Below are 26867 nucleotides of genomic sequence, written 5' to 3' on the forward strand. Positions count from 1 at the left end.
AAAAGACATACCCTCGTCCACTTACCCTCGACTTATGCTCTTGGGGGAATCCCCGTCGCCATCATGGAGGGTGGTCAGAATGATTAGCCAAGCAAGGGAAATTTGCAACATAAACCCCTCAGCCCTCGTTTTTAGTTGGCTTTGCGAGTGTACAATTATGTTCACTCCGCGGGCTGAAACTCCCCATAATTCAAATCGCAACGATTGTACATCCGCTAAGAAAAGTCTGAGAAAACTTAAAAACAACATCAATGGAGAAGTCAACATACAAGTGTAAATAAAAACAAATACGTTAGAAATTGTGGTACTTATGCACAAACACGTGTCGTAAAAAGTAAATACGTTTTTGTTTGGTTATCTTTTGGAAATTGTAGGAATAAAACATTTTCCTTCTTCAGAAGTTTCAGCTAGGCAGGCTAACGTTTGTTCATTCATTTGCTAGCTATCATACAGTAGGCGTATATTAATAATGATAGATTTAATATAAGTAAACATGCACTCATAATTGACTGTAGCACATATAAAGCACCCACAAGCTACCGGTGGCTGAAAACAATCATCGCAGGATGAACGAGTGACGAATTTCCGGCCAACGGTAGTCCATTTAAAAATCATTCCTTCCTCCCTCGCCCTGCAAGTGTATACCCGTCAGACGTCATGATACGTCTTCAGAAGTGTCCACTTAATTTGAGGGCTGAGGGGATAGGGTGTGTCTTAAGTGTTTGGACCGCACACCAGGGCTGACAAACAGCGCTGTAGCTCAGCACTTTCCACCGCAGATGTGTAAGGCCGACACAGGCTGATGCGGTGGATTTAGATGCATCCCATGCAAAAAAACAACACATTTCTCTAGCTTAAACTGATGATTTTAATGGGGATATTTTAAAATGTTAATTAGATTGACGCATCGATGGATCAATAGATTTCTTGTATTTTTTATTTGGTACATGAAAATTTAACAGCAAAAGCAATTTTTATGTGCACTAAGTATTTATGCTAAGACTTATCTGCAACAAGTCAAATAGATGGATACATAAGCCTGATGGGAAAATGTGCTTTTTAGAATAGTCACATGAAAATCTGTCACCAATTGGATGAAAACCTAGCTATAGACACCCTAAAGACTCTTGCAAGCCCCAAACATCTAAAGAATAAGCTACACTCTTAGAAAAAAAGGTGCTATCTAGAACCTTAAAGGGTTCTTCGGCTGTGCCCATAGGAGAACCATTTGTTGCAGGTTTTTATTTTAATTGTAATTTTTTATTTATTTTCCTTTATTTAACCAGGTAGGCTAGTTGAGAACAAGTTCTCATTTGCAACTGCGACCTGGCCAAGATAAAGCAAAGCAGTTTGACACATATAACTACACAGAGTTAAAACATGGAATAAACATACAATCAATAATACAGTAGAAAAATCTATATACAGTATGAGTGCAAATGAGGTAGGATAAGAGAGGTAAGGCAATAAATAGGCCATGGTGGCAAAGTAATTACAATATAGCAATTAAACACTGGAATGGTAGGATGTGCAGAAGATGAATTTGCAAGTTGAGATACTGGGGTGCAAAGGAGCAAGATAAATAAATAAATAAATACAGTATGGGGATGAGGTAGATTGGATGGGCTATTTACAGATGAGCCATGTACAGGTGCAGTGATCTGTGAGCTGCTCTGACAGCTGGTGCTTAAAGCTAGTGAGGGAGGTAAGAGTCTCCAGCTTCAGAGATTTTTGCAGTTTGTTCCAGTCATTGGCAGCAGAGAACTGGAAGGAGAGGCAGCCAAAGGAAGAATTGGCTATGGGGGTGACCAGTGAGATATACCTGCTGGAGCGCGTGCTATGGGTGGGTGCTACTATGGTGACCAGTGAGCTGAGATAAGGAAGGGCTTTACCTAGCAGAGACTTGTAGATGACCTGGAGCCAGTGGGTTTGGTGACGAGTATGAAGCGAGGGCCAGCCAACGAGATCGTACAGGTCGCAGTGGTAGGTAGTATATGGGGCTTTGGTGACAAAACGGATGACACTGTGATAGACTGCATCCAATTTGTTGAGTAGAGTGTTGGAGGCTATTTTGTAAATGACATCGCTGAAGTCGAGGATCGGTAGGATGGCCAGGTTTACGAGGGTATGTTTGGCAGCATGAGTGAAGGATGCTTTGTTGCGAAATAGGAAGCCTATTCTAGATTTAACTTTGGATTGGAGATGTTTAATCTGAGTCTGGAAGGAGAGTTTACAGTCTAACCAGACACCTAGGTATTTGTAGTTGTCCACATATTCAAAGTCAGAACCGTCCAGATTAGTGATGCTGGACGGGCGGGCAGGTGCGGTCAGCGATTGGTTGAAGAGCATGCATTTAGTTTTACTTGCATTTAAGAGCAGTTGGAGGCCACTGAAGGAGAGTTGTATGGCATTGAAGCTCATCTGGAGGTTAGTTAACACAGTGTCCAGCGAAGGGCCGGAGGTATACAGAATGGTGTCGTTTGCGTAGAGGTGGATCAAAGAATCACCAGCAGCGAGAACGACATCATTGATGTATACAGAGAAGAGAGTCGGGCCTGAGAATTGAACCCTGTGGTACCCCATAGAGACTGCCAGAGGTCCGGCCAACAGGCCCTCCGATTTGACATACTGAACTCTATCGGAGAAGTAGTTGGTGAACCAAGCGAGCCAATCATTTGAGAAACCAAGGCTGTTGAGTCCGCCAATAAGAATGTTGTGATTGACAGAGTCGAAATCCTTAGCCAGGCCGATGAATACGGCTGCACAGTAATGTCTCTTATCGATGGCGGTTATATCATTTAGGACCTTGAGCGTGGCTGAGGTGCACCCGTGACCAGCTCGGAAACCAGATTGCATAGCGGAGAAGGTACGGTGAGATTCTAAATGGTCGGTGATCTGTTTGTTAACTTGACTTTCAAAGACCTTAGAAAGGCAGGGTAGAATAGATATAGGTCTGTAGCAGTTTGGGTCTAGAGTGTCTCCCCCTTTGAAGTGGGGGATGACCACAGCAGCTTTCCAATCTATGGTAATCGGAGACGATACGAAAGAGAGGTTGAACAGGTTAGTAATAGGGGTTGCAATAATTTTCGGCAGATAATTTTAGAAAGAGAGGGTCCAGATTGTCTAGCCCGGCTGATTTGTAGGGGTCCAGATTTTGCAGCTCTTTCAGAACATCAGCTATATGGATTTGGGTGAAGGAGAAGTGGGGGAGGTTTGGGCGAGTTGCTGTGGGGAGCGCAGGGCTGTCGACCGTGGTAGGGGTAGCCAGCCGTAGAAAAATGCTTATTGAAATTCTCAATTATTGTGGATTTATCGGTAGTGACAGTGTTTCCAAGCCTCAGTGCAGTGGGCAGCTGGGAGGAGGTGCTCTTATTCTCCATGGACTTTACAATGTCCCAGAACCTTTTTGAGTTTGTACTACGGGATGCAAATTTATGTTTGAAAAAGCTAGCCTTAGCTTTCCTAACTGCCTGTGTATATTGGTTCCTAACTTCCCTAAAAAGTTGCATGTCACAGGGGCTATTCCATGCTAATGCAGAACGCCACAGGATGTTTTTGTGCTGATCAAGGGCAGACAGGTCTGGAGTGAACCAAGGGCTATATCTATTCCTAGTTCTACATTTTTTGAATGTAGAACCCTTTTGGTTCCAGTTAGAACCCTTTCTACAGCGGGTTCTACCTGGAACCAAAAAGGGTTCTCCTATGTGGACAGCTGAAGAACCCTTTTGGAACCCTTAACAGACCAGCCAAAACAAGCTTGTAAGAATTGTACTTAAACTCCCCCTCATATTCATTTGGAGGTCGAGCATTTTAAGCAGCTAGGCTGGATATCTGTGAAACAACGAGTAGTATTACAACTTGGTCTGGTCCACAGAATTATCATGGACTCAGCCCCCAGGTACCTACCCAACTATTTTTCATTTGTTAGAGATGTCCACCAGTATAATACCAGAGCCTAATATTCACAGTTTGAAATATAAGTCTATCTGATAACACATTTTTATATACCTGCGCTGTTAAGTGGAACACACAAACACAGCAACTCAAAGCCATACCAACCATAACCACTTTAAAAATAATGTCAAAAGCTGGCTAAGGTGTGAACAGTATAAACTTTTTTTGTCTCTCTCTCTGAACTGTGTCTAGATCTATGTAATTGTATAGGTATTCATGTAAAAAAAAAAAAAAATAGGGACCTATTTAACAAAAAAATAAGGACCAGAATGGAAATAAATCCAACTTTATTGCTCAATCCTGGTAATGTTTTAAAATCTTTGTACGAATATATATATATATACACACACACAGACATACACACACGGTACCAGTCAAGAGTTTCTTTATGTTTATTATTTTCTACATTGTAGAATAATATTGAAAACAAACTATGAAATAACGGAATCATGTAGTAACCAACTGTTAAACAAATCAAAATATATTTTATATTTGAGATTCTTCAAACAACCCTTTGCCTTGATAACAGCTTTGCACTCTTGGAATTCTCTCAACCAGCTTCATAAGGTAGTCACCCGGAATGCATTTCAATTAACAGGTGTGCCTTGTTAAAAGCTAATTTGTGGAATTTCTTTCCTTCCTAATGCGTTTGAGCCAATCAGTTGTGTTGTGACAAGGTAGGGGTGGTATACAGAAGACATCCCTATTTGGTGAAAGACCAAGTCCATATTATGCCAAGAACAGCTCAAATAAGCAAAGAGAAACGACAGTCCATCATTACTTTAAGACATGAAGGTCAGTCAATCTGCTAAATTTAGAGAACTTTGAAAGATTCTTCAAGTGCAGTGGCAAAAACCACCAAGCACTATTATGAAACTTGCTCTCATGAGGACCGCCACAGGAAAGGAAGACCCAGAGTTACCTCTGCTGCAGAGGATAAGGTCATTAGAGTTACCAGCCTCAGAAATTGCAGCCCAAATACATGCTTCCCAGAGGTCAAGTAACAGAGACATCTGAACATCAACTGTTCAGAGGAGACTGAAATGTGTTATTTCATAGTTTGTCTTCACCATTATTCTACAATGTAGAACATTTTACAAATAAAGAAAGACCCTTGAATGAGTAGGTGTCCAAACTTTTGACTGGTACTGTATATGCATGTATAGTTTTTTTAAACTGTCAAATAAAATCCATATATCAATCCAAACTGCGCAGTGGGCATTTGATGAATGGAAAGAGGCATCTGTTACCAAACGCCCCAAAGTTTAATGACATTCGGAGATAGCCAAACCGTCGATACTGGGTATGCCTACAAGGTAGGGAGGGATGCATTATTTTTCTGTCGAGATTGACAGTCTATTTATTGTGTTGTTGAAAACGCAAACCATGATATTGATGCTCCCAAAGTCGGTATGATTTGTTATGACACCTTGAGTTGGACCCTTAGGTGTGCACAGACAGCAGCACACCTTATCAGACTTCAGCCCTCAGCACAGTAGGCTGGTTAAGATGTGTGCACTATTTCTCGACAGCAGGAGGGCCCCATGCATTATTAAAACATTAGATAAAATTGACCTGTGTGGATGGGTCCGTTTTGAGCACCTTCAACTTGCTGTTAAGTCAAAATGTTGTCCTATTCAAAGACAGGCTTATGGCTTGTCAAAATTGCATAATTTTGACAAGATCATCCTCCTTTCACAAAATGTTATGCAAATACCCATATGATATTTTATAATTAGGCTTCATGAATTACTTTTCATATATAGATATATAGACATAGACACAACCACATATATAAACTCAGCAAAAAAAAAGAAACATCCCTTTTTCAGGACTCTGTCTTTCAAAGATAATTTGAAAAAATCCAAATAACATCACAGATGTTCATTGTAAAGGGTTTAAAAACTGTTTCCCATGCTTGTTCAATGAACCATAAACAATTAATGAACATGCACTTGTGGAACGGTCGTTAAGACACTAACAGGACGGTAGGCAATTTAGGTCACAGTTATGAAAACTTAAGACACTAAAAGAGGCCTTTCTAACAGACTCTGAAAAACACCAAAGAAAGATGCCCAGGGTCCCTGCTCATCTGCGTGAACGTGCCTTAGGCATGCTGCAAGGAGGCATAAGGACTGCGGATGTGGCCAGGGCAAGAAATAAGAAATTGCAATGTCCGTACTGTGAGACGCCTAAGACAGCGCTACAGGGAGACAGCTGATCATCCTCGCATTGGCAGCCCATGTTTAACATTTACATTTAAGTCATTTAGCAGACGCTCTTATCCAGAGCGACGTACACATTTTTTAACACCTGCACAGGATCGGAACATCCGAACATCACACCTGCGGGTCAGGTACAGGATGGCAACAACTGCCCGAGTTACACCAGGAATGCACAATCCCTCCATTAGTGCTCAGACTGTCCGCAATAGGCAGAGAGAGGCTGGACTGAGGGCTTGTAGGCCTGTTGTAAGGCTGGTCCTTATCAGACATCACCGGCAACAACGTCGCCTATGGGCACAAACCCACCGTCGCTGGACCAGACAGGACTGGCAAAAAGTGCTCTTCTCTGACGAGTCGCGGTTTTGTCTCACCAGGGATGATGGTCGGATTCGCGTTTATCGTCAAAGGAATGAGTGTTACACCGAGGCCTGTACTCTGGAGCGGGATAGATTTGGAGGTGGAAGGTCCGTCATGGTCTGGGGCGGTGTGTCGCAGCATCATCGGACTGAGCTTGTCATTGCAGGCAATCTCAATGCTGTGCATTACAGTGAAGACATCCTCCTCCCTCATGTGACACCCTTCATGCAGGCTCATCCTGACATGACCCTCCAGCATGACAATGCCACCAGCCATACTGCTCATTGTGTGCGTGTATTCCTGCAAGACTGGAATGTCAGTGTTCTGCCATGGCCAGCGAAGAGCCCAGATCTCAATCCCATTGAGCACATCTGGGACCTGTTAGATTGGAGGGTGAGGGCTAGGGCCATTTCCACCCAGAAATGTCCAGGAACTTGCAGGTGCCTTGGTGGAGGAGTGGGGTAACATCTCACAACAAGAACTGGCAAATCTGGTGCAGTCCATGAGGAGGATGCACACTGCGGTACTTAATGCAGCTGGTGGCCACACCAGATACTGACTGTTACTTTTGATGTTGACCCCCCTTTGTTCAGGGACACATTATTCCATTTCTGTTAGTCACATCTGTGGAACTTGTTCAGTTTATGTTTCAGTTGTTGAATATTATGTTCATACAAATATATACACGCTAGTTCGCTGAAAATAAATGCAGTTGACAGTGAGAGGACGTTTCTTTTTTTGCTGAGTTTATACACACAAACATATATAAACCAACCATATGGCATCAGACAAGCACGTGTAGGCCTAATCGTTATGTTTATATTATTCTTCAATATAAGTTCTCTTTTTGAATAATATGAATCGGTTGCATATATTGTTAACCCATCTGGAAATGGTTATCAAAATAATTTATGATAATCACTTTTGCAGTTTCTATCGGATGTTTTGGACATCGTTCATAAATTCTCTTTCATGTCCGGCCATCTGTAGAAAAGGAACAAAAGCCTCGAGGGAGTTAGGGATAGCGATGCCCTGCGCTACGCTCTTGCGTTTCTCCAAAACTCACCTACAATCAGCCAAAGTAAAACCTGTTTCGACAACACTGGAGTGGTTTCCGATGCCATGGTCTTCCTTCAAAACTGTGGTCCAATGCCAGAAGTTGGAAAAGCGTTAAGATGTGTAAAACAGACGATAAAGCCTCACAAGTGTCCTCCCTAACGTTCCACTCTAAGATCGAGGCGACCCTGTCAAAGAACCACAGGGTAGTAATCCGTAAGTATTTGACTCGTTCCTCTTAACCAACTAGAAAAGGTAGCTCAACTGTCTTCACCGTCACTATCACCTTGCGCAAAAAAATTACTCTGGAGAGGTACACATGCTTCGGGTTGTCGGGAGTTCCCTTTCCGAGTAACCTATCCCGTCAGTTTTCTTTACGAAATAGATTCGTTATCATTGAAATACATTAAGCAAACATCGCGACTGGACAAGTCAAATTTGACCAAGTCCATAAGACGAGTCCAAAAACCTGGCGCAAGATTCGTGTTCACTACGAGGTACTTGGCAACTCCAACAATCCATTGCGCGAACGAGACGCACTGAGCCAGAACAGAGCCTGCGCCACCAGTGAACTGGTGGGTCTCGAGCGTAAATTATCTTAACAGTATACCAACAGAGTGAGAGAGCCACGGGAGCCTAAGCAGAATGCAGGCTATTCTGGGGTTTGGGGATAAGGCAGTGGGCGACTATGGTTGGATGGACTTCATTATTATGGTCAGTACTGTACAGGGAAAAAAAGTGACCATGTTTTCCCTTTTATGCATTCAAATGAACATGACGTAAAATAAAAAGCGAAGTGATCAGTATCAGCCTGGTGTGGTTTTTGACCTGATACTATATTAGACAACACAACATAAAAGGTGCATGGTATCAATATACATTTTAGCCTACACGTTAAGAACTAAGCCTCGTCTTCACATGACACAATTATAATTATTATTAAAAATAAATAAATAATAATTGAGACCAATCCCATGGGGCAAATTAAGTGTGGTGTTAAACCAGAGCACTAAACAGACAGGGTTGATAATAAAACGGCAGAGTCCAACATCACCTAATGTTGCCCTCTAGTGTTAGAACGTGCTAACACAGAACTACAGCTCCTGCAGTACCAATAAACAGTTCCAATTGATGCTGATGGACATATGATTCACATTTTTTATTTATTTATTTGTCGTAGTAGAGACAAGGCCCAGATATATTAATTGGAAGAATTCACACTTGTTTTTTTGAATACTTTTTTTACTTGAAGAATTTACTACATTGTACAAAATTGCTACTGGCTTAACAGTCTACATATCCTTCAAAAGTAATGATGATCAATGTACATGATACAAATTGGTGTGGTGACAATACCTAGAGCAATTTTTACATCTACAAACAACTTAAATACAGTGTGAATAAGGGTGCTCTTACAAAAAGAGGAATAAATTAACGTAGAAGAGCTACAGCAAAAATTGCACTTACATGGTGAAGTATAATTTCTAACTAAGAAAAGTCTCATCTCAGATAGAGGCAAAAAGAAAAGTTTAGGTAGGTACACAGAGCACTCATGTTGGTCAATCACTATCTCTACAATTTCTGATGCAGATAAATCATTTATATGACACAGAATGTTCTTGCCAGGCAAATCAGTTTAGATAACTCATGATACAGCCAATAGAGAGAGATAATATTACAAAGCTTAGCTGTTCTTTTAAGTATTCCAGCAAAAACATAATCAAGAAACCATCAATTATTCTGAAACTTCACAAAAAAATGAATAAACGTGATGTTTAAGACTTTTCTGTTGAGATGGGTGTTAATAGCTCACAGTTTACTTAGTCAAATTAGCAGTATTTAAAATAATTCCTTCTGCTTGTACCTCTACTGCACACAGTCTCGCAAAATATCTACTTCTGATCTACCGTCCGCAGAGGCAACATATAAAAAGTCTGATATCTGAAATACATTTATGTGAGTCAATAGTAGAGTTGACTGACTCACTCGTACCGCCAGAGATCCTAGATGTGATTGGGTTAGTCTGGAGAAGAACCAATGGAGTGCCAGTTTGTGATAGGCCTATTTCCCGTGTCAGCCTGAGAATCATTGATGACCACATCCAGAAACAGTGTCAAGACTACATGATGAGAAATTACCATCACATACAGTAACACAAAAAATAAAAGTACAGTAAGTATAGGCCTAGACACAGGAGTAATAATAGAGGTATTAGTAGTTCCTTGTTGTATAAAGTTACACAATCAGAATTTCACATTGAGCTAGCTAAATAAGGCAGGTCGTAGCTAGTGTTTTTATATGGATATAGAAAAGATATAACGTTTTAGATATGACTTATTCGTGGCTCAATTCATACCTGCATGCTACAGATTGCCGTTGTCATCCTCAGATGATCGAGTCATAATCTGGATCAGAACATTCTAGTGAAAGCCAGGTCCTAACTGAACACTAAATGCTGGCGCTTGATCAATACAACTCACTTAAAAAAATCAAAAGGGGAAAAAAAAAACAGGACAAAATCAAATAAAAATAGTAAAATGTCATCCTATTAAGAGTCCAGGTCCAGTGCTCCAATTTAATTCAGCGGTTTGAGGTACAGTGATGAGGCTAGGTTCTTTGATACAGTGGTTCTTCATCCAGGTAGGCAGCCTCAGGTTGACAGATCATCTACCTGAATGGGCTGTGTGGAGATGGTGTGCTGAACACAAGAATGTACCCAATGCCAAAGGGTGTCAAAAAAATTGTCTCAAAGAGTCCAGTCAGACATGGTCATCTTTGCTTTGTCCTCTTCCTTAGCTCTCAGCATTTATTGCAGTCCCTTCCTGCTATAAACATATCTAAAAGAACTGTGTGTACACTGTGTAGGTAATTAGGAATGCTTATGAGAGGACCAGTGACACACAACTAAAGTACTAAAATACTGAGAAAAAAAAAAAAAAGAATAAATACTTCTCTAAACTGGAATGTAGTGAGAAGGAATTCCAATAATCCAATTTCATGATTGCAGCTGGTTTGGGAATTGTTTGGGAATGCCATAGGAGTTGCTGGTTGTCACCAGGGCAGGAACTTTCCCCAGTTTTGGAAATGCAGTAAATAATGAATCTTGTGTTAAGGGTGGGAAGTAGCCCACTAGTTTGGGAATGCCAGGAATAGCACATACTTGTTGTGAGCAGGGCAGAAGCTAGCCCCCCTGATTCCCTCTCAGAGCTCAGTGGTCAACAGACCTTTGGGCTTTGTGCCGTCCTTCTTGGGTACCTGGGCAGCAATGCTGGTGAGAGGAGTACAAAATTAAAATCCCGGAACTCCTACCTTTCAGTGTGCACAACATACAGTCATGTATAATAGTAATATTCTAGTAGAACAGTAATATTGTATTGCTAACCAGTATAAGGGGACGCAAGAGAACACAACGTAATGAGAAGCCAAAATGAGAAAGTGCATATCCATCATCCTATGCATATTGTTTCAGGAGACCTGCCTGCAGCAGAAATCATATCACATTTTATTTGTCACATGCGCCGAATACAACAGGTGTAGTAGACCCAACAGTGAAATTCTACAATTTACTTGACGCGAGCGCTGCTTTTTTGTAATTGTAAAATGACAAACCCAGAAAGCCTACTACCTTCTAGAGTCCACAACATTAATCCTAACTAACAGTTCATTCAACAGGATAACCAAACTTCATAACTTGTGCAGAGATGTAGTATAAAATCAAAAATCAAGCTCTAGCCTTCACCATGTTATTAGAACAAGATATGGAAGCTCATCAGGAACATAATTAAGTCAAAGGGGATGTTAAACACAACAAGCTTCCATTAATAACAAGGGGAATTATTTGGTCTACTCTCTACACAGCATACTAAACATAGCATATGACATGGTGCCAAAAACGCATAGCAACTAAGACTAGCTATCATGAACACAATGTCCAGATGAGATGATCAAAACAGCACTAGGACAAGGCAGCAATGATGACGTGTAATGACTGATTTACCTTGTGGCAATCACATTGTGAGTTTGAGAGAACAGATGGGGGTGCAGGGTTGGGGCAAGAGCCACCCCTTCAGGTTGGAGAGGGGCGGCGGTCTTGGCAGAGGGGTCAAGGAGGCCGTTAGTAAAGATGGCAGTGGGCAGCTGCATTAGAATGGGAGGAGAAGGAAAGTGGACTGGGTCAGTCTCTACATGAGGGATGGACTATGGACAGACAGACTAAAAGACAGACATACTTAGGCCCTGAGGAAAGTCCATCATGGACAGACTAAAGACAGACAGGAGCACTAAAGCCCAGAGGACACTAGTACTCACTGCAGCAGGGACGATCCAGCGAGGTGATATCATGGACTTAGATTGCACTGGTGCTGGTGGTAACTACAAAAGATCCACGTTCAAGAGTTACACTCAAAGCGCCACACTTGTCAACATACTGCAGGCCTATGAACTCAATTGTGATAGAAATTTCAAGACACTGGTTTTTTATTAAGTCTTGACTGTTGTGGACAACCGCATTCAGCTACAGTAGCTAAAACATGAGTCAGTGAGGGTTATTTTATGGCAGATGGGGTCTAGAGACTTACTACTGGGGTTGGATCTGAGAAATCTATCAGGTTATCACTCAGCGGGACCGGCAGCGGCGGCAGGGAGGGCATCTCCAGCTCCTCTGGTTTGGCCTGCGTAGCGACAAGCCAACGGCTATGTTAACAGCTCACACATTCACATACAATTATTTCTGTGCATTCAGATGTATTTTGCTATATGCAACGCAAGCGAGAAACTGGTAAAGCAAAACACAGCTTAAATTTGAAACCTTTGATGGCAGTCCTTCGTTAAGTATTTCAGCAGACATCATGGTTGCTGACGGCATGAGATCCGCAGCCAACAACTCAACACTGAAGAGAACAGAGAGACAAGATAGATGGATAAGAGTTTTTCATTCATTTAGAGTCTGATGAGGTACTGAAATTGCAAGGCTAACGTGCACATTTTCAATGGAAATAAAATCCTGACATGTGCTTAATATGCAAAGACATGGATGTAATGATTCAACGATTCAAATCTTTAAGATATGCGTGCATCGGTCCGTGAACCCCAAACCAATCAAAAATGTGGCAGGCGTCTGTTAGAAAATTGACTCAAAACTTAACGAATCACGATTCAATGTGTTTTGCTCATAATACCTTCTTTCTGCCTTTTGAAAATTACATCTTATCTTTTGTGACAACTGATGCATCCTCTCCTTCAATGTCAAACTAAGCATGCAACTGTGTTGACAGTCATTGATCTGCAAGTCCTTTTGCATGACGAACAACCCCAGGCAATATCAGTAGCCTGGTCAAACAGCTTCACGCGCTGACCAATACGAGCTAGGTGGCCTGTTCCTGATCTTGCACATCTGCATGGCACTTCCAACATTCAAATGCTAAAATGTTTTGCGCGATATTAGGCTTCATTAGTAGTGACAACCTGTAATTTGCTAGGTTATTGTCAACTATCTGCTGTTGAAAATGGTGTTTTACCAGAATAAAAGCAAGCTGCTGGAGACAACTCATCTTACTAAACCTGCTGAACGGGGCTTACAATCGATTTTGTGATTGTTCAGGTTCACCATCAGCAATAGTTTTGCTTTAAACAGTCAGTGTATATGGTCATTATTAGATATACAGGGTCAAGTTAATAATTTCATAACGAGGACAGCAATCCAGTTTTGCGAGGCACATGGCTATTGGCTATGTCTAGCGTTGCAAAAGGAGGGTATAACTGGAAAAGTTCAGAATTCTGGTAACTTTCAAGGTTTATTTAGAAGTTCATAAAATGACATCTAGTGGCCTTTTTGGATACTACAGATTATCACAGGTGTCTAATTATCTCTGGCCCTCTGTGTGTAAAATATATGAAATTATAAAATAAGATTATTGAAATAACAGAATGACAAAGCTGTAAAACAAATAAACCATCTTAGTGAATACCATTGGTGTTTAATATGAGGGTTTCAGCATAAAATATCCATATATATAGTACACATTTATATGTATGTGCTGTCAATGTTTTGGAGTCAAACTGTTGGCAGTTGTGAAAAAAGTCAATAGTTGGAAGAGTTGCAGAGTAATAGAAAATAATGCCATTGTTGACTAAATGCTTTCGTCATTAATGACTAGTAGGCTATTGTCTCTTGAACCATATGGTCTATCTACTAGAAACTCATGGACATGTATACAAAATTAATACTACATTTTAAAGTTATTCAAGTATAACTTACCAAGTTCTCATAACTGCCATATATTTGCTGTTAATTACCAAAATGACTGATACCAGTAACTTTGAAAATGTACTGATAATTTTGCAACCCTAGCTATGTCATCGCTAATTTGCAAACGATAAATATGAATACATTACTAGCTAAAACACTTAACCTCCTAGAGTCGATTTGTCCACGCCCCGCGGAAATCTAATACGCATATTAAACAATCCCCATTAAAATCTGGCAGTTTAAGCTAGAGATATCCATATTTTTTTTTTGCATTGGATGCTTCTCAATCCTCTGCATCGGTCGATGTCGCACTTCCGCATCTGCGGTGAAAGGTGACAGAGCTAGTGGTGTTTGTCAGACCATGAGACATCCTGAAAATCGTTCTCACATAATCAAACGGTTTGGCCTAGATACCATTATGACCCCTCCATGGAAAGATGACTCACAAACACGATGGTTACAAACTAAAATGTATCGGAGCCCATGTATCTACATACAAATCGAATCGTCTTGAAAAGGGAAAGATGCACACCCCTAAGACATGTATCAAGGCAGAATTTAGTCATGGGCACACATGACTCCCATGCTCCTCCAGATGGCAGCAGAGAGCTGTGTAAAAACAACGGCTTTGTCTTGAGTTCTGCGACATACAGCCTAGTAGCTTACCACCGTGTTTCCCCACTCCAGTCCTCGAGTACTCTTTAACACTACTAGAAACTAAGAGGTAATATACAGTATATCTCAAATGATTCTCTCAGATGGAGCTGTAGTCCTGAGGCTGTGGCATCTTATGGCCGGGAGAACGGGACAGGTGGCCCCCTCTAATCTGGGTGTGGCCCACTCCCTCCCTCCATCTCATATGCATACATCATTTTACACAGGGCGATAAGCATCCCATAGGAACCATCAAAGGCACTTCAAGAAGAATTAAGCAAGAACACATTGAAAAACAAACCCCCAAAAACCCGACAAAACTTTCAAATCGCAGTCTCACCTGGCCCCAGCATTAGTCAGCAGTGTGGGTTTGAGCAGGTCCCATGACTCATGTCTCTCAGGACGTCCAGTCAGAGACAGGGACGAGTTGCTGCCCATACGCCCACTACGCACCTTCAGCCTGGGACAGACGAGCAGTGGACATTTGGAGAGATCTACACCACACCAACACTCAGCCTAACATTCAACATTCCCTGTTTGTATAGGCTATTTGAGATTTTCAATGCGAGTCACAGTTTGGTGAGTCACACTGGACACACAAGCTGCATCGATTCTTGTTGTTGTGCACATTGTTTGCTTTGAACTCTTTCAGACTAACACGGAACCCAAACTGGCAGCGCGCGTGCGCCATCATGCATAAATGTATTTTGTCCCCCTACACCAAACGTGATCACGACACGCAGGTTAAAATAACAAAACAAACTCTGAACCAATTACATTAAATTTGGGAACAGGTCGAAAAGCATTAAACATTTATGGCAATTTAGCTCGTTAGCTTGCACTTGCTAGCTAATTTGTTCTATTTAGCTAGCTTGCTGTTGCTAGCTAATTTGTCCTGGGATATAAACATCGAGTTATTATTTTACCTGAAATGCACAAGGTCCTCTACTCCGACAATTAATCCACACATAAAACGGTCAACCGAATCGTTTCTAGTCATCTCTCCTCCTTACAGGCCTTTTCATCTTTGAACTTATATGGTGATTGGCATCTAAACTTTCATAGTATTACTACACCGACTGGCAACACAGTTCGTCTTTCAATCACCCACGTGGGTATAACCAATGAGGAGATGGCACGTGGGTACCTGCTTCTATAAACCAATGAGGAGATGGGAGAGGCAGGACTTGCAGCGCGATCTGCGTCAGAAATAGAAAGGAGTTCTATTTTAGCCCTTGGCAACGCAGACGCTCATTGACGCGAGCGAGCAGTGTGGGTGCAACAATTGAATAACAGATTTCTAAATTTATTTTGCAATGCTCGCACACGCGAGCAGTGTGGTCAGCCTGTAATCTTCAGCTCTATACAAAATCACTTTAGAATAGCTGCTGGAAGAACCACTACTGTCTATCAACCACAAGAGTCCCGCCCCACAGATAAGTGGTCATCCCCTGGGAATGAGCTGTTGATTCAGGGATTATTGTCATAACAGAATTATGCTAAGAGTCCTCATTAATATTCTAGCCGCTAATGGACTTGAGCGGCAGGGAGGTTCTGATTGGCTGAGGCTGGCTGTGGAGTGTTGGGGTAGCTCAGGGATATCCCATTTACATTTTAGCCATTTAGCAGACTCTCTTATCCAGAGTGACGAGGGTAAAGTGCTTTGCTCAAGGGCACAGATTCTCCCCCTAGCCGGCTCTGGAATTCAAACCAGTGACCTTTCATATTGGCCCAAAGTTCTTAACTGCTAGGCTACCTGCCACCCATCATTGCCACCCATCATTCCAAGATGGGGGTTTCCTTTCTCATCAAATAATGTACAATAAAGTCTGGTCGTCCAATGCTCTTAATGCATGAGGTGGAGTGAAACACTGCACATTTCTGTGTGAAGGGTAGAGACTAGGAACACAACCATACTGTCTTTCTGTGACCTCACTCACCTGGCTGATGCTTCCTGTAGGTTGGTGTTCTTGTCCCCGATCACAACGTGCTCCTCCAGTGATCCCTATAACATACAGAACATCAGTACATCGAGGAGAGGGCTAGAAGAATCAATATAAAATTGCAGCAGTATCCAAAATCCAAGGGTTTACAGTACTTATACAACACACCTTCATTTACATCTAAGAATCCAAAGCATCCCTATGCAATTTCGATGCTGACCCAAGATAATTTCTGAGTGTCCACAGACGGAGTGCTAGAGTCCAGTAAAGTACCTTGAGGGCAGCCTCTGCCTGAGCTTTAAGGATGTTGCTCTTCAGGTCCTCTGGGGGGCGCAGTGGAGCGAGCACAGGGCTGCTGCCCACACTGTTCAGACACTTCTCTGTGAGCTTCACCACGTCCTCCTGTGGTTGGGGGGGGGGGGGGGAAATCACATGCACACAAAACGCGCAGACAAACACATGGAAGGACAATGGAAAGGTTGTAGTTATGTCGGCAGGTAGCCTAGTGGTTAGAGCGTTGGGCCGGTAACCGAAAGGTTGCTAGATCGAATCCCCGAGCTGACAAGGCAGTTAACCCACTGTTCCTAGGCCGTCATTGTAAATAAGAATTTGTTCTTAACTGACTTGCCTAGTTAAATAAAAGGTTCAATAAATAAAAGGTATCCTTTGCCTTCCACCTCCCTCTGGATAAATAAACATAGTAACCTTACAGACGAGAGGTCTGAGAGGAGGCGGGAAGTTGAGCTTCACATCTTGTCTGACCTTCCACATTGGTGCGGCAACTATTTCAGAAAATAGTTATTTGCGACCCTGAGTCGAAAACGAGTACCTAAAACTAGCCATACCTTCCTAATATACACACACATGAGGAAGTGTCACGCTTTAGTAAACATCTTTAAAATCACCAATAGCTTTGTTATGAGCAGTCAGATACACTGTGCCCCCCTTGCCATACAATGGCTCGCCACCCCAGCCCATACCCAGCCCCACTCACACCCTGCTGGGGTGCTCCCTGTCTGCCATTGTGTCTATACATTAGCCTGTCATAATGACCTACTGTTTGCATCAGCATATGGAACCCATTAGGGTCCCAGAGAAACTCAAACTAGTGGCAAACCCCCTGCCCTTACCTACGAAATCAAATATCACACATATGCTTTTGTTTTGACAAACTGTCCCACTCCCACCAGACTGTCCATGCAGCTCTCGGCTCCCGTTCCCATACGTTACAATGCAGCGCTGCTCGCGAGAGTGACATTAAGCAGGCTTTGTCCCCTTTAGAGTGTGGTGTGTGTTCCCGTTAATGTGTGTGCATGAGTCCAAGAGTGTATGTACCCAGTATGCATGTCTGTGTCTTTGAGCACAGAGGGCATGCAGAATATATCCGCCCTTCCATTTGCTCTTTTCCTCTTCCACACCCAGCTCAGTGCACTGACCTGGTTGTTCATGTTGAGATTGACGTTAGATCTGGAAGGGACAGGGAGTGGGGCACTGTCCAGTTCCAGCTGCTTCAGCCGCGCTGCCGCCTCTGTGGGAGAAACACAAACAGTCATTACTCACAGCACACATACCAACACCAATCCTTGTGGAGCACACAGAGAAAATCTAACTATCGAAAACATTTCATAGTCCCATTCGTAACTTTCAATAACACTGACATTTTTAAAAAGCGTTTTTTGGTGTACTTATCCTCCCATTACAAAAAAGATGCCTTGGTAGGCAGGATATTTGTAAGGCAGTTCTCTTCTTTTTAACATTATACAACCTTACCGAACAACTTCATTTGCAAGGGGGAGTACTTTTTAATGGAGGTTTTTACTACTACGGTTACCTATAGTAAGCCTAGTATTTGCATGACTGTTGTCGGTGTGTGTGTGTAAGCTCACCAGCAAGAGAGACTGTGTCGTCTGCCATGAGGCTGGAGGCGGAGGCTGCCATGCTTGGTCCCGCCTCCGCAGGCAGGCCTGCTGTCGCCATGGGAACAGGTGTCCGGATGACATCATCGACACACGTCTCCAGCAGATCAGCTACGAGGGGCAGTGGCATGCTGCAGGGGGGAGAGGAGGACAGGACATGAGGATAGACAGAGACACACATTGATACACCAACATGTAGGGGACAGAGGTTTTTCCTGGCCATGTGACTGAGCAGGAAAAACTCAGGGCCTTAACATGAGAATGACTTACCTGAACACTCTGGAAGACAAAGACTGAAGAGTTTGTCATACTGACAGTGCATGAGGCTCAGCACCCTGGATCCTACTCAAACATGGATGAAAGAAATGCCCCCATATCCATAACTACGATTGTAACTCAGTTGCTTGATCAGCCCTCAAATTAGCGCAAGTAAGAATACACTGTATGGGAATTACAAAATAGCATGTTTCCTCCATCAAAGAGGGCCTGGAATTGTGACATGAAACTTTTGTTGCTAAACTCCGGCAGGGTATACTGTAGCTTACACTCGGCTGCAGCCGGAGGACAAAGACCTGATGAATGCTGAGAAGAATATTACCACACATACTGCCTTAAGACCTGTAGATCTGACACACCAGGCATCATGTTAGATGACATGGGCCTCATTCATACAAATCTCTCTCAGTTTTGGAGGGAAAGGGAGACAGGCATGAGAGGAGTGTTGGAGAGGTAGAGGGAGTATAGAGTGGGGGAGGTGTACTAGCTAGTGAGTCACATTCCATAAGTGACTGCAGTGAGATTACAGGCTGGAAGAGGCTTTGATACAACTGGTTTCAGTTTTCTTAGAGGAGACACCTTCCCTCCCTCATGGTAAAGAACATGCTGCCTGCTGCTAATAATTAGCCCAAAGGGATCAGCGTGACCATATTTCAGCTAAACAGCACTCACTGCCTCTAGAAAAATAAGAAATAAGCATAAACATGTGTACACTGAAACCATAAACTGCCTACTCACAAGTGGAGTCAAGCTCTTAAAAAAAAATGCTATTCATTATCAAAGGTCTCAATAAAGTACAATACAGAGACAATATTTGGTCACATGACAATGTAAACAGGAAGCTAATTTAAAATAAATCTTCATTGGTAGAGCTGTGAAAGTACCAGTAGTGTCAACATATAGAAATACTAGAGAACATTAAAATTAACCAGCTAGGAACTAACAATACACCGTTAGAAGTTTTTATTCCATCTATCTGTATTCATAATTCGTGCATTAATTCAACACAGAAAAGGCAAGATTTAGACAACATTAGAAACGTGTGCAGATCCATAAAACGTACCAATATAGATAAAAATCACTCATAAAATGTGGGTTGAATCAAATATTTGGATGATTAAGACTAGACAAAGACAGCCATATGAAATATAACAGATAAAACCAACTGCTTGGGGCAGTGAAGGCCAAAAAGGAACATTTAATATCCCTGGATAATAAAGTCATTCTTCAGAGAGACGGATGTCTGTCTATAATGGAACAGAACAGTGGTCCAGTGGGCTCATGCTCTCTCCTCTTGCCTCTTGTCAACAGGCTGGTTATTGTCAATCTTTCTTGCCAACCCTGGACAGTTTCACTGGGGAGGGGTGTGATGCATTTCAGTTTCAGTGGTTGAGTGAGGAGGTGGTATACGGGGGAGTGAACAAATCCAGGTAGTGTGGCGGCACCTGAGCGCAGAGCCAGAGAGATCGGTCTGGTCTGCTTCTTGTTGAAGATTAGGCTAGGGTCCTAGTGAGACAGGTGGGTGAGACAGGGGAAAGGTTGTGATAAGGTCCAGTGGTGTCCGCCCACCCACCTCCAGGAGGAGAAGGAGAGGGTCAGCATTGGGTGGTGAGAGGGGGGAGCGGCCTGGACAGAAAGTTGAAGGAAAAGAGGGTGAGGAGGTATAGCACGGTTAACACAAGATGGGAGGAATGTAAAAGTCAAAAAGAGGAGTGTGGAATAGAGAGGGAGAGGAGAAATATAGCAGAACGTACAGAATAGGACTTAACCTGCCTTGCTGTATTAGGTGTTCAGTGACTATCCGCTGTGTGTGACTATTCTTTCTGCAAACTATGTGATGAAGTACAAGACAGAGGTCAACTGGATGTCCTGAAGCTAGCCTTCCTATACATGATAGTATTACGACAGCACTGAGAATGAGTTTGAGATTGGAAACAATGACACCATTGCTGTTGAAAAGACTCCATCAATTCAGAGGTTAATTTCAAAGACCCTACATCCTTCACAACCATGATATTGTGACATATCACTCCATTACGATCTCTAGGAGATATGATTCATCTCATTCTTTAGAGTGTGTTACCTACATAACTAGGTCAGTGGAATGGAAGCACTGCATATCAAATGACAGAAAACATCTCTACCAATGTGGACAGTTTTACAAACTCAATGTGAGTGGACAGCATTTCTCATGCCACTTAACAAGCACTTCAGTCAACTCAAAAATGGGGAAATACTACATTCTTAATACCCAGACATTAGGCTAACCTCTAGAGAAGCTACATAAATGCATGCCAGTGGTGCTATATTAACCATGCTTATGTTAGGGGTTTGAATTCGTAACATGTGTTCCCAGTACTTTTATAGAAGGTGGATGATGAGGTGTGTATAATTGAGCGTGAAAACTGAGGTCAAAGAGGTGGTAACAGGAAAACAGATGGGGAGTCAGATGACAAAACACATCAAAACAGACACATGTTGGACAGTTTGACATTAAATAAACTAAAACCAGGCTTAAGCAAACATGGAGCTACTGTAGCTAGCGAGCTACAAATGTGCTTGCTGTGTTGCATGCGGAAGCGTCTTCATGCATTGGTCAGGTTAGTGGAAGAGCCGGCAGATGAGTGAGTGGGCGGTGCAGGTGAATTGAGGGTGAGAGAAAAGGGTCAATTGAGGGTAGTACGCAGAATCAACCACCGGTTGGGGTGAGGGGGATTTAACCTAATGACCAAATTCATTGCAACTCCTATGCTTCTGTAAGACTCCATTTCTTAGGGCTTGAAAACTGAACACAGGCCCTTTCCTACATCTAATTACTTACTTGTGAATCCTCAACAACATTATCTTGAATATCTTCCAGAGTAAAGCCAGGAGCGCTAAGCAGTCAGCAAAGAACCTAAGGAATGTGTCTAGCAGGTCTACTTAATTGCCAGTAAGTGAACAAACAAATTCTCAATATGAATCAGTACAAGAGATTATCGAAATTACAGGAAGGAACAAAACCCCCTGAAAAAAATTCTGACCTCTGAAACCCTTATCATTAAACACATTAGTCATGATACTAGTCCCTAAAGGCTGCGCTCCGGTCCTGGTCGATTCACATGATCAGCTGCAGTGTTACGTCAGAGCTCCAGCCAAATCACTGCCTCATTTATTCACTTGAATCCCCCACCTTCCACTGTGCTATGGCCACAGCTGCTGTTAGGACACATTACATTAAAGGTATAGCATTACCAGTAAATCATTTCACTGACTGATCTAAAATCCTCAAATTTTACTACTTAGTTGCCATTAAAAAGCATTTCTGATTCTCCTTACTGTACAATCCGCTTGAAAACCTTGCTTCAGTCAGAGGTATAATAGGCTACATATACATACACTGAGTGTACAAAACATTAAGAACACCTTCCTAATATTGAGTAGCACCCCCATTTTGCTCTCAGAACAGCCTCAATTCAAGGTGTGGAAAGCGTTCCACAGGACACTGGTCTATGCTGACTCCCACAGTTGTGTCATGTTTTATTTATTTAACTAGGCACGTCATCTGTGAAGAGACCTGAAAATAGCTTAACTGACTTGCACGGGAAACTGGGAATATGTTGAGCCTGAAAGCCGCAGCAGCGTTGCAGTTCTTGACAACCGGTGCGCCTGGCACTTACTACCATAACTCTTTCAAAAACATTTAAATATTTTGTCTTGCCCAGGTCACCCTCTGAAAGGCACACACCATCCATGTCTCAATGCTTTAAAAAAATCCTTCTTTAAGCCATGTCCTCCCCTTCATTTTACAGCCTTATTCTAAAATGGATTAAATTATAATTTCCTATCAATTTACAAATACCCCATAAATGACAAAGTGAAAACAAGTTTAGAAATGTTTGCAAATTATTACAAATACAAAAACATACCTTACTTACATAAGTATTCAGACCCTTTGCAATGAGACTGGAAATTTAGCTCAGGTGCATCCTGTTTCCATTGATCATCCTTCATATTGGAGTCCACCTGTGGTAAATTCAATTGATTGGACATGGAAAGGCACACCTGTCTATATTAAGTCCCACAGTTGACAATGCATGACAGAGCAAAAACCAAGCCATGAGGTAGAAGGAATTGTCCGTAGAGCTCAGAGACAGGATTGTGTCATGGCACAGATCTGGGGAAGGGTACCAAAACATTTCTGCAGCATTGAAGGTGCCCAAGAACACAGTGGCCTCCATCATTCTTAAATGGAAGAAGTTTGGAACCACCTAGACTCTTCCTAGAGCTGGCTGTCCGGCCAAACTGAGCAATCGGGAGAGAAGGGCCTTGGTCAGGGAGGTGACCAAGAACCCGATGGTCACTGACAGAGCTTCAGAGTTCCTCTGTGGAGATGGGAAAACTTTTCAGAAGGACAATCAGGCATTTATGATAGAGTGGCCAGATGGAAGCCACTCCTCAGTAAAAAAGGCCCATAACAGCCCGCTTGGAGTTTGCCAAAAGGCACCTAAAGACTCTCAGACCATGAGAAACAAGATTCTCTGGTCTGATGACACCAAGATTGAGCTCTTTGGCCTGAATGCCAAGTGTTACCACACACATGGTGGTGGCAGCATCATGCTGTGGGGATGTTTTTCAGCGGCAGGGACTGGGAGACTAGTCAGGATCGAGGCAAAGATGAACGGAGCAAAGTACAGAGAGATCCTTAATGAAAACCTGCTCCAGAGTGCTCAGGACCTCAGACTAGGGTGAAGGTTCACATTCCAACAGGATAACGACCTTAAGCACAAAGCCAAGACAATGATTGTAGTGGCTTTCGGGACAAGTCTCAATGTCCTTGAGTGGCCCAGCCAGAGCCCGAACTAGAACCTGATCGAACATCTGTGGAGAGACCTGAAATAGCTGTGCAGTAACACTCCCCATCCAACCTGACAGAGCTTGAGAGGATCTGCAGAGAGTAATGGGAGAAACTCCTCAAATAGAGGTGTGACAAGCTTGTAGCGTTATACCCAAGAAGACTCAATGCTGTAATTGCTGCCAAAGGTGCTTCAACAAAGTACTGAGTAAAGGCTCTGAACACTTATGTAAATGTGATTATGGGGTAATGTGTGTAGATTGATGAGGGGGGAAAAATGTATTTCGTTTTTAAAATAAGGCTGTAACATAAAATGTGGAAAAAGTCAAGGGGTCTGAATACTTTCCTAAGGCACTGTAGGCTACATGCATGTACACAGAACTGACGTTAGGCCTGCTAGAATTAGCCTAGATCACAGGAGGATTTCAGTTTCCACCACCTGACCTGATCGCCTCAGTGCCTTGGAAGTGATTCTGAAGAGATCTCCTGGCCTTCAGTAAACTTTCTTAAATTCTAATCGCCTGTTGACAATGAGCGCTTCACGCTTGTTTGGTCGGAGTCATGAAATATGCACAAAGATTGAATTAAGATATTATAGGCCGGGGCTGACATTTTTATCTTTCCTCAGTCGTTGCTATATTCCAATCTTAGACTTGTTTCTATGGCAGAGGACAATACACCGGCAACAACTAGTCTAAAGTACTACATTAACAAAGCAATGAAGTCTGTTTATCATTAACCTTCCTCATATGACTAGGGAGGCCGAGCAGCCGTACACAAGCCTAAGACCACCATGCACACTGCCAAGTGTAGGCTGGAATAGTGTAAAGCTCGCCGCCATTGGTCTCTGGATCAGTGGAAACGCGTTCTCTGGAGTGATGAATCACGCTTCACCATCTGGCAGCCTGATGGATGTATCTGGAACGCTGACAGTGAGCCACACCTAATCTCCCAACATCAGTGCCGGACCTCACTAATGCTCGTGGCTGAATGGATGCAAGTCCCCGCAACACTGTTCCAACATCTAGTGGAAAGCCTTCCCAGAAGAGCAGTGGTGCAAAGTACTTAAGTAAAAATACTTTAAAGTAATAACTTAAGTATTTTTTTGGTATCTGTACTTATTATATTTTTTGACTGCATTCCTTAAGAAAAGTATTTTTACTCCATACATTTTCCTTGACATCCAAAAGTACTAATAACATTTTGAATGCTGAGCAAAACAGGAAAATAGTCAAATTCAAACACAATCAACCGAACATCCCTGTTCATCTCTACTGCCTCTGATCTGGCGGACTCACTAAACACAACTCCACTTTAATGCCTATGATTTTGGAATTACATGTTTGAGCAGGTATCCACATATTTTTGGACATGTAGTGCATCTCAGCCAGGTACTGAGACAATAACGGGGAGCAAAATGTAATTTCACTTACAAAGAGGGAGGAGAAGTGTACAGTAGCATTAGTAGACCACAACAAGTGGTGGTCATGGAAAAAGGCCACCAGAGTATTGGCATAGCTGATGTCCACACTGATTGGGTTGGTATTGAAGAGAGGATCACAATGCAGAGAGAGCAACCATTACCATGGATGGAAGATTATTTGTTTACCGCAGGAGAGACAGTCACCAGTCCTGAATCATAGGACCCAGAAGGCCCAGAGAAATTGATTGGATGAAGCAAATCTACAGATAACTTGGAGGGTACATACCTTGCCCTAAGAAAAGGCCTGTTTGGTTTCAGTACATCATCATCATCATACTAGAACAAAAAGTAGAGCTTTAAAATGTTGATTTTACGTCAAAGATTACAGCTTCAAAGTCAACCAAATACAGGAAATGCAGACATTTCAGGAAGTTAAAGCAGACCCCCTTCCATTGCACAGTAATCCTCTGGGGATAAAGTTTAGACGAGGAGAAGAGAGAGGGGGGTTGAGGAAAGGGATGAGGTATTTCTTAGAAGAGAGAGTTTGTTGTTGCCAAGCCAGCGGGGGCCACGGCCACCAGCAATGCAGCAGTAGCAGGACTACCACCACTAGCCATCTGCTCAGTGTCAGAGCAAACTGCCTAAATGCACACCATTCACATTCTAGTCACTCACTGTACCCCATATATATACACACACACACTCACACACAAAACCACCACCACCCTACTTCCAGAGAGCTCCAGGATATGCAAAAATGCAGCTAGGGTCATGTTCATTAGGGCATGCAATGGAAAACTTTCCAAAACATTTTAAGTGAAAACAAAAATGTGTGTTTCTTATTGAACAAGTCCTGGTAGTCCCACTCCTGTTGCAGTCCAATTTCCTCCAATTGTTTCATAATGAACACGGCCCAGGTATCTGTGTGGTCACTAGCTGTCCCAGAGCAGAGCAGGCACTAGGCAGAGCAGGCACTAGGCATAGCCTTTATGTGCATCCCAAATGGCACCCTATTCCCTCTACTTTTGGGCATGCAGATAGCCTAGAGGTCAGAGCATTGGGCCAGTAACCGAAAGGTCGGTGGTTCGAATACCTGAACCGATCAGGTGAAAAACCTATTGATGTGCCCTTGAGCAAGGCACTTAACCCTAATTTGCTCCAGGGGCACCATACTACTATGGCTGACCCAGTAAAACAACATTTCATTGCACCTTTCCAGTGTATGTGACAAAAAAAAAAAAAAAGGGCCCCCGATGAAAAGTAGTGCACTATATAGGAATAGGGTGTTATTTGGGATGCAACCTCCTTGTCAACCACGCACTACCAAGTGACAGCAGGATGGACAGATTAGGCAGCTTAACGCTCTTATGGCATTAGAACAGCGAGTGGCTCACCTCTTCTCTGATTGGCCACCGCCAGGACTCCTGGGGAGGGTTTCGATTTCCATGGGGCCGCTGGTGGAGACTGAGGGAGCAGGGCTGACCACAGGAAGAGACCAGGGGCTTCTGATGTGGAGGGGCTGGGGGAGAAACAAAGGGACAGGGGTTAGGACAATGGATCATGGGTGGGAGTCCAAAGGCCAATTTCCCAAACACAGATTATGCCTTCGTTCTAGAATAAAAAGCATTTTCAATTGAAAATTCTCCATAGAAAGTACTACCTAGTCCAAGATCAGGCTTAATGTGTTTGGGAAACCAGCTCTTTGCCACTAGTCTCAGTCGGGTTCCAGAAACGCAACATACCTTAGTGTCTTTGTTGGGGTTCACTCCATTGTTGTGACTGGTAAAGAGAGGAGAGAGGTGGGAGACGAGAGAGAGAGCATTCACTAAAACAGTCAATGGACATATTTTTTTAACAGCGTAACCCTTTGACCTTTCAGCCTTAAGAGCTTATGTTGATATAACCATGAAGCATATCACACTTGTCTTTCACTATAAGACATGGCTGCCGTGTCAAGGCTGCTATAGAGGACCCATGTTTTT

The 26867-nt window shown here is 42.7% G+C and overlaps 2 protein-coding genes across 8 annotated transcripts in view; both read right to left on the bottom strand.

The window, feature by feature from the left end:
• Positions 1-7803, bottom strand: part of LOC139546741 (receptor activity-modifying protein 1-like) — a 67124-nt gene extending 59321 nt beyond the window's left edge. Inside the window, exon 1 of one of the 2 annotated variants that reach the window (XM_071355474.1) lies at positions 7603-7803. In XM_071355474.1, coding sequence (XP_071211575.1) covers positions 7603-7660 — 58 coding nt within the window. In that variant the 5' untranslated portion in view covers positions 7661-7803. Of the gene's footprint in view, positions 1-25; positions 571-7602 lie in introns of those variants that run through there. The other variant, XM_071355475.1, reaches the window with a different exon arrangement.
• A 1013-nt stretch (positions 7804-8816) lies between these two features.
• epb41l5 (erythrocyte membrane protein band 4.1 like 5) overlaps positions 8817-26867 on the bottom strand; it is a 45105-nt gene continuing 27054 nt past the window's right edge. For 4 of the 6 annotated variants that reach the window (XM_071355477.1, XM_071355478.1, XM_071355479.1 and 1 more), the window contains 12 exons: positions 26628-26664; positions 26280-26404; positions 18323-18483; positions 17873-17964; positions 16710-16838; positions 16434-16498; positions 14834-14953; positions 12400-12481; positions 12170-12262; positions 11901-11963; positions 11590-11729; positions 8817-10860 (listed from right to left, as the gene is read on the bottom strand). In XM_071355477.1, the coding sequence (XP_071211578.1) occupies positions 10794-10860; positions 11590-11729; positions 11901-11963; positions 12170-12262; positions 12400-12481; positions 14834-14953; positions 16434-16498; positions 16710-16838; positions 17873-17964; positions 18323-18483; positions 26280-26404; positions 26628-26664 (1174 nt within the window). In that variant the 3' untranslated portion in view covers positions 8817-10793. The remainder of the gene's footprint in view (positions 10861-11589; positions 11730-11900; positions 11964-12169; positions 12263-12399; positions 12482-14833; positions 14954-16433; positions 16499-16709; positions 16839-17872; positions 17965-18322; positions 18484-26279; positions 26405-26627; positions 26665-26867) is intronic. The other 2 variants (XM_071355480.1, XM_071355481.1) reach the window with 2 other exon arrangements.

Source organism: Salvelinus alpinus, chromosome 20 (assembly GCF_045679555.1).
Source record: "Salvelinus alpinus chromosome 20, SLU_Salpinus.1, whole genome shotgun sequence".
Taxonomy (NCBI): domain Eukaryota; kingdom Metazoa; phylum Chordata; class Actinopteri; order Salmoniformes; family Salmonidae; genus Salvelinus; species Salvelinus alpinus.